Here is a 17,121-nt window from a genome sequence, read left to right as displayed (position 1 = left end):
GCAAACGCAATTTCTTGAATGTTTATATCTTTAAAAATAGGATCCAGGTTCAAAAATAAAAAAACTGTAGGTGCTCTTTAAAAATAGCATGAGTGTTCTCTGAAGCCTTTTTCTCATATGATCTCTGGACTATGTCCTAAGAGGACACAACACAACAGTAGATTGTCCATGTCAGACTCCCTCTCAGTATCTGGCAGAGCGTGCAGCAGACAGATTACACTGCGTCAATGAGAGTTCGGAATTTTATCATAAGCCCCTGAGTGTCTTTCCGTTCCTTAAACTGGACTATTTTGGTGTAATCCCTAAAGGAAGTTCCAGAATTGTGTTGTCTCTCCTGTCAATTTAGGTACCACCATTGTGTAAATCACTCTTCTTCTTCTTCTTCTTCTTCTTCACCCTCAGATGCTTGGTTTCCTCTAGTTTTGCATGAAACTGTCATCTACACTCTCGCTGTCCTGAAGTATAATTATTTAAAAAAACGATTCTCATTTAGGCATTAGGCAAAAATGCAAGCACGCTATTTCAGACTGAAGCAGAATCTTTATGTCTACGGAAGTTTAGGAGAAACGATCTGGCAAATAATCTATTCGTTGATTTGAAAATGAATAAGCAACAGTGAATAACCGTCATCAGTTAATCACTGGGCGTCATGCAATGTGCGTTATTTAGAGAACAATGAAAAAACTTCTCTAGTTGTCGATTCTTTAGTGTGAGAGTGTATATCATTGTGAACTCAACGGCCCCGTCAGTACGTTGAACATATGATTGTATTCTGATGTATTCTGACTGAACAACTAATCAACGCATCTATACAGTAGCCGACAGATGAGTGAATAATGAAGATGGTCTTTATTTGCAACCCTACATCAGTTCTCTGTAAGCCTCCCGGCGCTTGAATTGATGTAGTTTATAACTACTCATGTCCTTCAGAAAGGAAATAATAGTGAATGAATGAGTTGAAGCAGGTTGGAGTTTTGCATATGGACACACAATCCCTGGTTGGTGCAAGGCTGTCGGCTTCTGGGTGTTTCCACAGGATTCCATTCATCCTGTGTGTTTCATTATGTTTATCACAGAAAATCTTTGTGTTTGTGTGTGTGTGTGTGTGTGTGTGTGTGTGTGTGTGTGTGTGTGTGTGTGTGTGTGTGTGTGTGTGTGTGTGTGTGTGTGAACTGTCCTGTGACGGTCTGACTTCTCCCTGCGTGTCTGATGAGACCTTTGTTAGTTTTTTGTTTGTTCTCTTTCTTTTTGTCCTTACTTCTATGTCCATCAAGAAATTAGACGTTCTCACACCCAAAATGAGAAAAAAAGACGGAAAAAAATCACACTCCCAGTGCAAAATTCTTTCTGAAAAAGCCAATGCAGAGAAAGAGTGGGCAAGAGAAGACGAGAGGCGGAGAAAGGGAGTTTCTCTGCCATCTTTTCACTGGGATGGCCATGTCTAATTGTGTCCCAGTGATAAATGAATAGGTTTTTTGTGGAGGGGTCAGGAACCTCCCTTGGATCAGAGGCCCATCAAAGTGAACGGTTTACTCTGCCCCCCCCCACCCTCTGAATGGATATTTAAATGAGTATTCAGTAAATGGATCGCTGGATGCACTGCTCCTCATCACAGCAACAAGACTAATTCCACTTTTTGTGTTCTATAGTATCTTTGGGTTCATAGCAACTAAAGAGTGCAGAGTTAATGCTTAATGACAAAATCAGATCTGAGGTATGTTTATGAACTTGTTTTATGAAGCAAGTGTAAAGTCCATTGTCAGCTCTTATCAAACTCGTCCTTCTTTACAGTCGGTTCCTTTTGTTTTTCATGGAAGTACTGTACATCGGAGTGTATTTCAACCCTGGGTTCTGGTTTGAAGGCAAACTTTTTTTGTCTGTATTGTATTTGTATTGATTCGATAGTGTTGAGTATTGCGCTTTTCTTTTCCTTCTTCAACAGAAACAAAAGTGGAATAATAAACGTGTAGAGACTTTATATCACGATACATTTCTAAAAAACTGTTAAACCGACGAAATTAACTGTGGATTCTAAGAGAAGAAATCAATTTTAAAAATGGTCACATGGTATACATTCTGTTATTGATTTTTTTCCACCCCTATAGTTTACTCCAAATGGAAAGTTTTTACACTCTAGTGATCATTTTTTTTCTACTTCTCTCCTCTTTTTTATTCTTCTTTAGCATTACTATGTCAGTGCACAGGGTGTACACAAGGTACACAAAAGTCTTTAAAAAATCTTATTCAACATTATACATTGTAATTTTATGGAATCTTATTGCGGATATGAGATCATATGACAATAATCACTTTACAAAATTTGGTTGTTCCAAATTAGGTGTATTTAAAAAAAACAAGTTAGGGGGAATTGTTTGACGTGTGTGAATCGTTTCGCCTTATCTAACGCATCGCAAAGGAACACATCTCATTGTAACATTATTTAACAATTCAACAGTCATACTTCAATATCCAAATGATATTCTTATAAACTAAGCTGTTGTATCAAATGCTCTTTTCCCCTTATCCAAATCCTTAACACCATCACAATACTAAACTGAGCACATAACGGATACCTTGAGGTTTATGCCTTGATTCAGAGGTTCAGGGATCAAATCCAACCTGTGACAATTTCCTGCATGTCTCTCCCCCCCAGCAGTTACCGAACTGCCGAGTAGCGCTGCCTGCTCAGCTGCTAGACAGGATGTAACATATATGTTGTAGACTAAGATTTAAGCCAATGTTTTTTGGGGGTAACGCCATTCACTACAAACAACTGATGTTACTCTTGTAAGGGGGTTGCGGTATACCACACTATCGCTGGAATTTCTTGTTTTTCAACCACGGTGGAAAGAAATCCATACCTTCCTAGCCCTAGTTCTTTGTCCACAGCAATCCCACCAATCACTCCCAAAACGTCCCAGTTAGAGAGGAAATCCTGTAGACATATGTTTGTAAATCTTTACAATCATTCCCCGAAGGAACCAAACAGGCCTGCCTTGTTGCACCATCCACATTTTTTCAAAACTTGAAGCGAACAGAGTTTAGAAACAGCAACACAGTGCAGACATGTCAGGCTTTATGCTGGAAAGGTACTTCCATTGGTCCTGACTAGTAGATAGATATAGATAAACTTGCTTTTACAAGCTGCACATGTTCATTTAAAGATAATAATTTTACCCTCTGTTTCTATGATCACAACGTAAACAACAGAATAACACTGTTCATGTAATCTACTTTAAATGTGTGCATGCATTTATTTGATTGCCGAACAGTGCGTTGCTGGATGAAAAGCTGCCAGAGCCGTCTGTGCAGTGTTACTGTGAGCCCTCTAGCACTCATCCAGTCAGACCCAGACCCCAGCAGGAAAGATAAACACAAGGATAGCACTTACACTTCATAGATTGGCCTGTGGTTTTACCATTGGGAGGAATCAAATTCTCTTTCCTTGTGCTTTAACTTGGGAAAGAGCCTAGTGGCATCTTAAACCTGGCTCATGAAACCATAAACTGTACTGTTAAATGTTGCATGTTATCTGTTGCCTTGCACATACACTTTCACAAACTGTCCAACAGAATTCCTTCCATTTTGTTAAAATCTCTGGCATGCCACACTGAGGCATTTCAAGCAGTGTGGCAGACACACACACACACACACACACACACACACATACACACACACACACACACACACACACACAGACAACCACACACACACACACACACACACACACGCAGATGACTGTAGTGTGTCTAAAATAAAAGCGTGTGTCTATTTCAGTCAACGCCAGTCCACTAATAGCACAGGCGGTGAGGAGGAGGGCTGGACACCAGTTCTAATTGCAGCCTTGTCAATTGCAGCTCTCTTTCTGCTCGTGGAAACACACACACACACACACACACACACACACACACACAGCAGGGGGGTTGTTGGCAGGGGTATCTGTATCAGTTTTCAACGGCCTAGTAATAGATGCCTTGTGACTGATTTACACACACACACACACACACACACACACACACAAACACACACATACACAAGTTGTAAGAGAATGTGTTTTTGCATTTCTCTGTGTATTAATGCCATGTGTAATCAATGTGGACATTTCTGGTGGACACCATGTTGTGTCTCCATCTGTCACTGACAATGTTAATGATGATTTAACTACAGTAATCTCTAAACTAGTTTTGTATTGAACTCACACTTAAAGTAGCTTTCCCCCTGTCCTGGTTTCATTCTGCATTGTGATCTGGGATCAGCTGCTTTCTGAGTTTCTTAGAGAAAGGGCAGCTGGAGACATGAAACAGCTCTACTTCTCATCTAGGTTGAATGCTCCTTAGATCTGATCGTTGACAAGGCTGTGGAAGGAGTTTGCATTAGTCCTTGTGTTAACCTGGTGAAGACTAGTAGCTTCCTCCGTGTGTTCCCACTGTGTTTGATCAACAGCTTGATGCATGCCATTGTCCTGTGCTGTCAGGAATGTGAGTGAAGCAAGTGGTTGTTCAACAGTTTAATCCCCATTTGTGCCAGATACTAAGACATCTTCTGGTCCACCATTTGGTTTCTTACTGCTGCATTAGAATGCATAATACTCAAAAACTCAAGCATGCATTGACTGTAAGATGAGATAAAAAACAGTGGATTTACAAATTTGAGAAACTTGAGGAAGTTTGACATATTTGCTTTCAAAAATCAATTTATTATAAAAAAAAGTTGCTCACAGCTCCAGGGGTCTGACTTTTTGATTCCCCTGGGAACTTCCTTTGTGTTGTAACTCACCAAAGAAGTTTTTTAAAGATCCCATGGCATGAAAATTTAGCTTTATTAATTTACTTTTTTTATTTTTTAACATCAATATGTGTTCCCTCAGTGGCTAGAAATGGTGATAGGTATAAACCGAGCCCTGGGTATCCTGCTCTGCCTTTGAAAAAATGAAAGCTCATATGTGCCGACCTGGAATCTTGCTCCTTATGAGGTCATAAGAGAGAGACGGTGCCGATAGGTCCCTAAATGTGCTTGTGTTTTGCCGTGTGTGCTGTCGAAGCGGTGAAGTTGTGTTCTTCAATTTGTCATGGGGGCACTGAGAGCTCAGTGCACTGCAAAAAGACAAAAACCCAAGCAAATGAAGAAACATTTCTTTGGAAGAAGAACAATACTTACAATACAGATTTCGGGATCGGCCCTTACTGACAGAAGTTCCTCAATCTCGTTTGCATGCCTCGTCAGTCAATGGTCAATTTCAATACCTAAGGAGTAAACCTCATCAGAGTCAGGGAGTCAATTAGCATGCAGCATGCTTCTACCAAGAACTAATAATGTCTGTGATTGGCTGTCTAACATTACACGTCGTAGAGACACGTAGAAAAAACTCATTACACAGTTACACAGAGCCGGCTCACGTAGTTGGTTAAAATGGTATGTTATGAAATTGGTGTTGAAAAAAAATCATTCAGGAACCAAATCCAAGTCACAGTATTGGTTCCGATATGGGTATAAAAGATTTTTTTCAATGTTACCCAGCCCTACTTTGTGTAAATCACCCTTCTTCTTCTTCTTCTTCTTCGTCTTCTTCTTTTTCACCCTCCGATTTTTTTCTTCTGGAATGAGTGGCATGAAATGTCTTCCATGCGCTCACTTGCTTGCTGCCATTTTCCATTATAACATAAATCAATTTAAGAACTCGAAGATAACATAGAACACAGTCGTCTTGCAGCGTGTTTCTCTAGCGCGTGGAGCTCTCTCTGAGTGCTGAATGTCGACACTCTCTGCGTCCTCCTGTCTTTCCGTTCAGATGGACATTAAAACACCAGGGTTTTTCCTGCATCAAAATTTAAGGTAGAATATAGTCTTGTATTCTGGATCTTAAATATTTTTATGTTGCGATATAGGTTTTACATTTAGTTCATAAATGTCTTGAAAAGTCTTTAATTTGAAATGTTTAAACCTGCAGTTAACTTGGATTTACTCAAGCTTAAACTACATTTTTGTTTATCATATTGCCAGAAATAGAAGGAAAATGCATAAATTTCTCTCACATAAGGTAACAAAAATCCATGCCCTTACTGTAATACCCTGAACAAACTCAATTTACTATTGAATAATCAGGTTCAGGTCTTTCCTCTTTATTTCCTGTCCAATTTCCCTGTAGAAAAGACAGATAAAGACCAGGGTCACTTCACTGCTCCTCGTGATGTGTTGCAGATGAGTCAGGTTCAACTTGCAATGAAAGGAATACTGTAATGTTACAGTGGGTGGAATTCCCCCTTCCAGCTGAAAATCACTTTTCACCTGGTGTTTCCATTATTTTGTCCTGCTCTGTAGACAGTTATTCCTGTTCACATTTGGACACGGCACTTCCTGTGGACATCCCCGTGTTTTGCCTTTTCCCTCCATCCTGTTTCCTCCAGGAGATGACATGCAGCAAAGGGCCGCAGGTTGAACCCAGGCCTGCTGTGTCGAGGAGTAAACCTCTACGTATGGGCGCCTGCTCTACAAAATGAACTAACCGGGCGCCCCATTTAATATGTATTTGTTTTATTCCTATGTGTGTGAATTTTTTTGGAGCTGCTGTAACAAGGGAATTTTCCCAGTTTGGGATTACTTATTTATCTTATCTTATCTTAGCTGACAGTTTAATGTAAGTCTGTACAAATGAGTTTTTCTATTATAATAATAATATTTTAATAAACTTTATTTCTATGGCAATTTTCTTAATGCAGTTACAAAGTGCTTTCCAGAAAAACACCAGATAAAAATCAAGAACAACACAACCAACAACAATATAGGAAAATGCAAAAAACAGAGGTATCATAAATCACCTGAGAAAATAAATGTGCACTAAAGCCACTGGTCTTTGTGTCCCCATCTCAGGTGATAAACGTGGACGGCAGTAACAGACAGACTCTGCTGGAGGACAAGCTGCCTCATATCTTTGGCTTCACTCTGCTGGGAGATTACATCTACTGGACCGACTGGCAGAGGCGCAGCATCGAGAGGGTCCACAAAGCCACGGCTGTACGGGAGATCATCATCGACCAGCTGCCTGATTTAATGGGGCTGAAGGCCACTAAAGTGACAGAGACTTACGGTAAAGCTTCAGTTATTCTGGCCGGCGACCCCATCTACAAGCATGCACAAAGACATTTATGCTCAACGCACGTTTGTTGCAGCGTTCTCTGAAACATCAGACGGCGTACAGACACAATAATAATGTGAATTAGAAAGAAGCAACAGAGAAGAAGAGAGTAGAAGTTAAGGAAAGCAGGCTGCCTAGCAACACAAGTAAACACATCAATGTTAAACACCGACATACCTCATTGCTTTTATCTATTCTAATCATTAACGTAATTAGTATCGTTTATCTCCAAATAGAATCTGCCACTGACACTGTTAGGAACACTCTTTTCATTTTTTTCCTTTTAGCTTTGACACAATTTATTTCACATGTTTTTACAGCAAAATGTTTTTTTTCTTCTGGTGTCTCTCTTTGACCAATTATTTAAGGCTGTTTGACTCCCTCTGGTCTGTACATGAATCATACAGATGTTTGTATAGGCTTATCTGCTCTTCCCAGCCAACCATGTGGAACTGAAAGCGCACACATGCCGAGCTACAAAGACTTAGAGTTGCGTGACCACGTGCTGTGAAAACTTTAAGCGCCTTTGCGCTTGAAACAACATGCGTGGTGACGTAATTTTATGGCTCGTGCCTTGCGCCGGGAACACTGCGGCTACCATAACCCTAGCTTCAGGAGGACAGGTTTTTAGCAGTATGACATTCTGAGTCAAACTGAAAGTGAGGAGAAAGATGTAAAATACTGGATGAAATAAATGTGTAAACTTTGGTTCCAGGTACAAATGGCTGTGCGCTGGACAATGGTGGATGCAGCCACCTGTGCTTCTGGTGTCGGCAGGCTGTCAGCTGTGCCTGTCCCATGGGGATGGAGCTCCTCTCAGACCTGCAGACCTGTGTGGTGCCTGAGGCCTTCCTGCTCTTCACCAACAGGTTTGCATTCCTTTCAATTACTCTTTTATTTATATATACAGTAAATGTACTGTATTTATATAGCACTTTTCTAGTCTTAACAACTACTCAAAGCGCTTTTACATCATACAGGAACCATTCACACACATTCATACATGTGACCGAAGCTGCCGTACAAGGTGCCACCTGCTCATCAGATACACAATCACACACATTTACAATCCGACTCTACCACTGAGCCACAGCCGCCCACAAAAACAGAGAGTCTTAGCAGCCGCTGCTATTCTTCCATTAGTCAAACATAACATCAGGACAAAAGCACTTGGTGAAAGGTCAGTCTGGGATAGCACTGAAGCGTAGTTTCTTGAAGCCTGTGAGTGACTCTAAACAGTTATACATGTGTGTGAAAACTGACTACAGCCATCTCACCACTCTGTGCCAAAATGTCCCAGTTAGCAAGGAACTGCCGTAAACATATTCTTTTGTAAATCTGTTTCTAACTTGCATTAAATTTGCAAACTTCTATTTTTCCTCAGGGACAACATCAGGAGTATCTCTTTGGGTACCAACAGCAACGACGTGGCCATCCCTCTGACCGGAGTTAAAGAGGCGTCCGCCCTTGACTTTGATGTCTCTGAGAGGAGAATCTACTGGACAGACATACAGGCCAAGGTGGGCTGGGCTGTACAGATGTACTGAACTTAGAGCAAACACTATTTGATTCATAAAATGAGCAGGGTAGTATTTCTATAATAATAAGTATGGTATGTAAAACGTTTTTTTTTTTCCTGACCTTAATGGACAGTGTATTTATTCCACATTTAGAATTTCATGACTTTGAATTGTGTCTTCTGCCCAGACGATCAGCAGAGCATACATGAATGGCAGCTCTGTCGAGCACGTCATAGAATTCGGGCTGGACTACCCAGAAGGCATGGCAGTTGACTGGATGGGGCGTAACATCTACTGGGCTGATACAGGCACCAACCGCATTGAGGTGGCCCGGCTGGACGGGCAGTACCGGCAGGTTCTGGTCTGTAAGGATCTGGATAACCCGCGCTCGCTGGACAACCCACGCTCACTCGCACTGGACCCGGCCAATGGGTAGGAATGACAACAGCAATATTGAAAAAGCTGGTTGCCTTATTAGTAAACTTTGCTAAATTTAGCAAAATCTTGGTCATGTGACTTCCCTCATATAGTTTTTACATTCTTTAACTTCTAACATGGACAAGTGTATGAGGTACAGTGTATGTCACAGGTCCGCTACAGTAAGAGTACGAGTTTTGTTTTATCCATCTATCTATCTATCTATCTATCTATCTATCTATCTATCTATGTATCTATCTATTTATCTATTTATCTATCTATCTATCTATATATGTATACATATATATATCTACTATCTCAGGACAAAGCTGTGGCTGCAAACAGCTCAACATTGGATAAGAACAATTAAGAAGTGAGTCATTGTCAGACACCTGTGTTATGCTGGAAGTCCACAACTTTCAAGGGTATGAGTTGGTGCCATGACCTCATGTAGCGTGTCTCCTCACTGTCTGAGGTAGTGAGAGTGGAGCGATCTAATTGCGTTGGTATGTAGCTACAACAGCCAGCAGGCCGCCTCTGTGCCCCGTAACCTCCAGCTGAGAGAGAGAGGATGCTTTTACCGCCACTTTCAACCCTAATCAAACAACCGAGACACTCACTGATTTACCTGTGTGTGTGTGTGTGTGTGCCTGTGTGTGTGTGTGTGTGTGTGTGTGTGTGTGTACGTACGCACGCGCGTGCGTGTGTGTACGCGCGTGCGTGTGTTTGTGTGTTTGTGCCAACCGGTCAAACATCCTAACACATGTCACTCACTCGGTGGTATCTTGATGATGTCATGGCGCAGAGCTGTCAACACGTGTGCCTAAAGGCATCTGATGTCATTTTATAATCACACACTTGTGCTCACACGTTAATAAAGACAACAACAAAGTTGTTTTCTTTCACAAAACTTGACAAAACAAATGTAACAGAGTGGAAACAGATTCCCATTCTATGATAGATGATCCATTGTATCAGTGGAAAAAAAAGAAAACCACGGTAACTCTTTGACATACAGAGATGGATAGCTTCCTTGTTGAAACTGTATTTTGTATCCGCAGCTACATGTTCTGGACAGAGTGGGGGGGTCGGCCTCGTATAGCCAGAGCCTACATGGACGGCAGCACCATCACCACCCTGGTGGATAAAGTGGGTCGGGCCAATGGACTGACCATTGACTACGTAGACCATCGGCTCTACTGGACTGACCTGGACACATGCATGATAGAAAGCACCAACATGCAAGGTTTGGACACACTCAGCTACACACTTTTTTTAACCAGGCAGTTATGTCATGCCGACATCCAAAGGCATTCTATTGTTCTTTGTGCATCAGTGACAGGCATATGGCTTATCTCTTTGTAGATAGAACATTTAAACCTCCATTATAAACACACACACAGTGGTGGGCGCTGCTTGCCTTGGTAAAGGAATATTCTCTCTGCACACTTGAATTGACATATTAAATGATCAGAACATGCAACGGGACCAGAACTGAACCTAAAACATTCTCAAGACTTTCTAACCCTATTTCTTACCATTAAGGGTAGGTTATTTACTGCCTCTGTCTCATTATTTGTCTTACCTCTAAAACTAATTGGCTGGATTTGCATGAGATTTGCTGATCACATTCTCACACCAACTTAAATAAGAAACCTATTGATTTAGGAGACTTTATAACCTTGACTCTAGTGCCACCATCAGGCCAACTCTATCAGTACTACTATTATCAGTACCGCTTATTTCTAGGATGTTTTTGACACTGAGAAATTAACTTCAGGCTTGAATGACAGGGGTTTCCCTACATTATAAGTCTTAGGTGCAGCATCCAAGCGGTTTTGGGCAGCATCTTAGCTGAATGAATGTAAGTTCAATGTGAGAATCAAGACTAACTATAACTTTTCTCAGATCTGATGATTGAAGTTCTTTCCCAAGTGGACTTCTTAACACGTTTTGTCTTTAGGCTTTTTGATTGTTATTTATTTATTATCTGGTTTTACATTTAGACACAAATATGGTTATAATAATGGTCCAAAAGGATGTTCTTTATTTAAAAACATAACCCAAGCCTTGAGAAAACACTCAATTCTGATCATGTACACACACCTAATCTAATTTTCCAAATATGTACAGTACGTATACCGGGAATGTTGCTAGGATGATGTCATGGTTGTGGTTGATGGCAGGATGAAGAGAAGGTGTAGTGTTACAGATGTTGTCATGTCTCGTGCAGGCCTTCAGAGAGAGATCATAGTGGACGACCTCCCTCACCCCTTCGGTCTTACTCAGTACCGAGATTTTATCTACTGGACGGATTTCAACCTGCGCAGCATTGAACGGGCAGACAAACGCAGCGGACTCAACCGCACTGTGGTGCTGCAGGTATGGAACCAGCTTCAGTTATGGGTCAAGTGTCAGCTAATTTTTTTTAGTGTTATAGAGACTTTCATTCATTCGCTTTAGAGAGGATTTCAAAATTTTACGGATCTCTTTTAAAGCTAATAAGGGTCTAGTTTGGGTATACTTTGTAAGTTTATTTCATTTGGGGGATATTTTTGGCCGTATAATGATCACTAAACATTCTCCTAAAATATCAATCAGTCATGATCTATTCAGTCCAGAGATACTAAGCTTTGCCGCTGTGACGTCACTGTGTCCCCAGGGCCAGCTGGAGCTGATGCTGGACATCCTGGTGTTCCACTCTTCCCGTCAGGAAGGAACCAACGAGTGCTCCCATAACAACGGCAACTGTGCCCATCTGTGCCTGGCCACGCCCGCTGGAGCCCAATGTCGCTGTGCCTCCCACTACACTCTGAACCCTGATGGACGAAACTGCAGCTGTAAGTACACAGAGAAACACCAGTGTGTCTGGGAATCCCAGGACTGGCTGGGAAAACCAATGAGAAACATCTTCTCCTCCAATACGTTAAGAGGTCCTTGAACAAGGCAGTAAAACGCAGTGCTGCTGTTATAAAATAAAAGCCGGTATTTGAAGAGCTCATATCATACTCATGTTCACTCTTGGCGTCTACTATATTAGGTTTACATGCTTTGATGTTTATAAAATATATTATGTTTCTCATACTTCCCGTTGTTGCAGCGCATCTGTCTGAGCTCTTGGCCTGCCTTCCTGAAAAGCACAGTCTGACCCACTCTGTTGTGATTGGTCAACCAAATCCAAATAAGCCACTGGGCGACCTGTGCTTGCTCAGGCAGCACCCATGGGCAGCACACAAAATCTCTTAGTAGAAAAAAATCTTAGTAGAAGCATGCTGCGTGCCGATTGGCTCACTGACTCTGATGAGATTTATTCCTTAGATAATGAAACTGGGTACTAAATTATGAGATCATTTGTCAATAACCTGCACCCTGGTTAAATTTTCACAATACAGTATGCATTGAGTAACCTCTAGGCTCCCTGTGTAAACACTGTGTCCACTGAGCATGCTCACTCCTTCAGCCAACCTTTGTGCCTCTCTGCCTGCAGCTCCCTCCAGTTTCCTGCTCTTCAGTCAGAAGGCGAGTATCAGCAGGATGGTGTTGGGAGAGCAGAGTCCAGACATCATCCTGCCCATCCACGTTCTGAGGAACGTCCGGGCTGTCAGCTACGACCCGCTGGACCGGCTGGTCTACTGGCTGGACGGACGGCAGAACATCCGCAGGGCCAGAGACGATGGAGCCATGGTAACACTCTAAAAGGATGCTGATGGGTGTTTTCTTTGGGACACATACCTGCTTATATATGCAGCTGCTATATAAGTTGATGGTTGCAGGGTTCAAAATTAAATTTTTCTTCCACCAGCCAAATGGTTAGCTACTGGTTATATTTTACCAGCCATTCAATAGATTACCATTGTTTTTTTGGCAGCTGATTGAAGCACTTCTACCAGCCACTTGCATATTTTACCATCGTTTGTCCAGTAGATGCTGCTAGTTCGGCCTTGCAGCCTATGTTTCCCAAAGCCCAAGATGACATCCTCAAATGAAAATACCTGAATTGGTTTGAAACGTTTGGCCTGTAATTGTCCCCATCAAACAAATGAACAGATGGAGACTCCTATTAATGGTAAAATGTCTGTAGGAGGGTTCAATTTGTTTCAATTTTATTTATATTATCAATTCTTAAGTAGAGTTATCACAAGACACTTTACAGAGTAGGTCTAGACCACACTCTATAATTTACAAAGACCCAGCAGTTCTAGTAGTTCCCTCCAGAGCAAGCAACAGTGGTGAGGAAAAACTCCCTTATAGGAAGAAACCTGTGACAGACCCAGGCTCTTGGTTGGCGGTGTCTGATGGCCAGTTGGGGTTGAAATGAATAGTGGCTGCTGATTTGTGGATCCCCTGTAGCAGTGCGACGGAAAGCAGTCTGAATATAAAAGTGATGATCTTGCTGTGTGTGTCTTCAGTCCTCCATGATCGGGAGCAGTGGTGCTCAGCCAGCGGACAACCAGCTCCACGACCTGAGCCTGGACCCCTACAGCCGCCAAGTCTACTGGACCTGTGAGACCACCAACACCATCAACGTACAGCAGATGGATGGACACACTGTGGGCGTGGTCCTGAAGGATGATAGCGACAAGCCACGGGCCATCGTGGTTAATGCGGAGAAAGGGTGAGCTCATTATCATTAGTTCCACAGAGGCAATGCTTGGTGATATCCAGCGGTGGAAGTAAAAATCCTGCGTTGAACATGCTACTTAATTATGTAGAATAACCCCTTGAGATGAATCCATCTCGTTTTCACACAGCATAGAAGTACAATACAAACATATGTAGAATATATATCTTAATATACAAACAAAAAAATAATTATACAAAATTAATTATTAATTAATTAAATAAAAACATTAAACAAACAAGAACAATAACAACACTCAAGCACGCATGCACACACACACACACACACCTGCATAATGAGAGCTTTAACATTAATCTTGCATTATACAGAGAAGAATAAACGGAAGAGTGATATTATCAGTGACAGCAAACAGTACAGTTAAGGCATTGTTTTTATTTGAACTTAAATAAAAGTCTGTAAGTATTAGCAGGACAATTTACTTAAAGAAGAGTACAGTAGGAAGTGTAAAGGATCCAACCAGCTGTGTGTTGAATGGTCACATCATCTCAGCTGGACTTTTAAGCCATTATATTGTTGCTAGGTTACTTTATAATAAATCATCCGATATTATAAACTACACATGTTTTGTGTTTAGAAATCTTAATGTGTAAAGTAACTAAAGCTTTCAGATTAATGTAGTGGAGTAAAAAGTAGAATACATCTCTGAAAAGCAGCGGAGTAGAAGTAGAAAGGGGCATGAAAAGAAAAGACTCAAGTAAAGTACAAGTACCTCAACATTTGGACTAAAGTGCAGTCCTGTAGTAAATGTACTTTCCACTTTCCATGTTTCATTCCACACTGGTTAGTTACATCAACATGTTGTACTCTGTGTGTACAGTGCCTTACAGTAGATAAATGTGTGTCTCCCTGCAGGTACATGTACTTCACCACGGTGCAGGAGCGCTCAGCTAAGATCGAAGGAGCCAGCCTGGACGGGACAGAGAGGGAGTCTCTGTTCACCACTGGTCTGATCCGACCCGTGGCTCTGGCTCTGGACAACAAACTGGGGAAACTGTTTTGGGTTGATGCCGACCTCAAACGCATTGAAAGCAGTGACCTGACAGGTAGGCCTGTAACAGATAAAACATAACTGTCTAATTGTCAATTTCTTTACATAATCATGTCTTTGTTTGCCAGAGCAGCAGTAATGAGAGGGGGAATGTCAGAGCATGGGGAATGAGAGGGGGAATTGCCAAAGCAGGGGGAATGAGAGGGGCAAACACCAGAGCAGGGGAATGAAAGGGGGAAACATAGAAACAAGAGATATTCCTTTTTAAACCAAAACGTAACAGTGGAGATGTAGCCTGAATTGGCCTGGATAAACAATATTATTTTCATATTCTTATGACATCGTTCCCCCTCCCCAGGAGCCAATCGCATTGTCCTCCAGGACTCCAACATTCTGCAGCCCATGGGGCTGACCATTCTGGGGGAGCATCTGTACTGGATCGACCGGCAGCAGCAGATGATCGAGAGAGTGGACAAACTGACTGGAGACGGACGCACGCGCATACAGGGACGGATATCATACCTGACCTCCATCCACGCTGTAGAAGAGATGGACCCCCAGGAGTTTGGTACACACCTCCTCCTCAAAAAATGCATTACATAAAAATACAGTGTCAAAAACCAACAGTATATATATATCAAAAATGATGAATGAAGTCTTGTATGTCTTGTTTGTTTTGTTGATTGTATTCCTATATATATATATATATATATCTATCTATCTCTCTCTCTCTCTCTTCATTCTTTCTTTTGAATGTGTTGCTGTTTTTGGTGTAAAGCCCTTTGGGTTTACATGTAATACAAGCTGCTATACAAAATAAATTGACATTGACATTAAGGATGAATAAAAAACGGGTACATGTATACACAAATACAGTTATATTCAGTCAGACGATTTTGTGGGTAAATGCTCTACTGGTTCCAAAAGCTTAAAACTTTGTTGTTGTGGGGAGAATCTGAGTGACTTGACTAGAGAATTCAGTTCAATGAGAAAAGGTATACAATAGGTAGGGAAATAGAAATGTGGTGTTTTTGAATATGAGGTTTTATTCTTAGTTTTATATTATATATAGTAGGGCTTTGTTGACGTAGAGATCTGGCAGGATGGTTTGTAATGACTGTTTCCTGTCTCCAGCATCCCACCCCTGTTCCCGCGACAACGGGGGCTGTTCACACATCTGCATTGCTAAGGGTGACGGCACCCCCCGCTGCTCCTGCCCCATGCGCCTGGTGTTACTGCAGGACCTGCTGCACTGTGGAGGTGAACAGCAAACCACACCAGTCAGACCCAGAGTCACTCCTCATTCATCTGAATGTGAAGCAGGCTGAAACACACGCACAAACACACACACACACACTCTCTCACTCTCTCTCTCTCTCTCTCTCTCTTTTTCTCTCTCACTCACTCACTTACTCACTCACACACACAGACTCACTCACTCACGCACACACGCACTCGCACACACACTCTGGGCATGAACTCACCCGCCTGCGTCAGCCTTTAAAGGCCTCATGAAGTCAAAATGCATAACCCTGTGTCCCTATGATAACCCTTATGATAAATTGACATTTATCTATTGTTCTATGCCCCATGTCCCATGTTTAGCTGCTGTCCCTCTGACAGGGGAGGGTGGAGCGTAACGCCAACGCAGCAGTGTTGGCTACTTAAACTGTCAATCAATATCCGAGACGAGAACCTCCGTTTACCGGATAAATGAAAATATGCAAGAATAAATAGCGCTCTGACTTCTGTTTCATGAGGCCTGTAACAGAGCAACAAAAAATGTGTGTGACATAAAAACTGTTTGACATATAGCAGTCAAATCCGATCTCTTTCTCAAATACGATCTTTAAGACGGACTTGTTATTTGAAAGGGATCAGTTTGCATTTGTGTGTCCAGACTTCACTTACAGATCTGTATATGTTGCTGTGGTAACGACATAGGTGTCATTGTAGCTACACTGGTGAATAAATAGCTTAAAAAATAGAGGTCTGTCATTTTGTGGAAGCCATTTAAGGTGTCTTTCTCACGCTGGCTTGGACTACAGAGTCTTCGTGTTTTTTATGTGTAGTATCTGCATAATGCAAATAATCCAAGCAGTTTAGTTTAGTTTTTTTCAATCACTTAGATACACTACATCACATACATAACATATATCGTAAAAAACAGTGTCACCTTAATTCATGCGGTGCTATCTTGTTTATAATCAATACTGATCGAAAAGCATTTGCAAATTACACCGACTCTTTTTACATTCTATTTTATTCATATTTTATTCTTTGGTCCCTCAGAATATTATCAATCTTATACAATTTATTTTTAGTTTCTGTATGTTATAAACATACTAGAAAATGCATTTCCTGCAGAAAATGCGTGGGAATGCTGAATAGCTAAATTGCAAAAGCTAACCTTGTCGAATGG

At 41.5% G+C, this 17,121-nt stretch overlaps 1 protein-coding gene across 2 annotated transcripts in view; it reads left to right on the top strand.

The window, feature by feature from the left end:
• lrp5 (low density lipoprotein receptor-related protein 5) overlaps window positions 1-17,121 on the top strand; it is a 57,203-nt gene that overhangs the window by 36,783 nt on the left and 3,299 nt on the right. For both annotated transcript variants that reach the window (XM_034878553.1, XM_034878551.1), the window contains exons 12-23: window positions 6,868-7,084; window positions 7,848-8,001; window positions 8,517-8,652; window positions 8,840-9,084; window positions 10,131-10,315; window positions 11,303-11,451; window positions 11,732-11,909; window positions 12,557-12,753; window positions 13,479-13,684; window positions 14,564-14,754; window positions 15,058-15,267; window positions 15,834-15,959. In XM_034878553.1, the coding sequence (XP_034734444.1) occupies window positions 6,868-7,084; window positions 7,848-8,001; window positions 8,517-8,652; window positions 8,840-9,084; window positions 10,131-10,315; window positions 11,303-11,451; window positions 11,732-11,909; window positions 12,557-12,753; window positions 13,479-13,684; window positions 14,564-14,754; window positions 15,058-15,267; window positions 15,834-15,959 (2,194 nt within the window). The remainder of the gene's footprint in view (window positions 1-6,867; window positions 7,085-7,847; window positions 8,002-8,516; window positions 8,653-8,839; window positions 9,085-10,130; window positions 10,316-11,302; window positions 11,452-11,731; window positions 11,910-12,556; window positions 12,754-13,478; window positions 13,685-14,563; window positions 14,755-15,057; window positions 15,268-15,833; window positions 15,960-17,121) is intronic.

This window comes from Etheostoma cragini, chromosome 8 (assembly GCF_013103735.1).
Source record: "Etheostoma cragini isolate CJK2018 chromosome 8, CSU_Ecrag_1.0, whole genome shotgun sequence".
NCBI classification, from domain to species: Eukaryota; Metazoa; Chordata; class Actinopteri; order Perciformes; family Percidae; genus Etheostoma; species Etheostoma cragini.
Note: the sequence above shows the minus strand (reverse complement) of the source record. Positions and strands in the feature narration are given on the sequence as shown.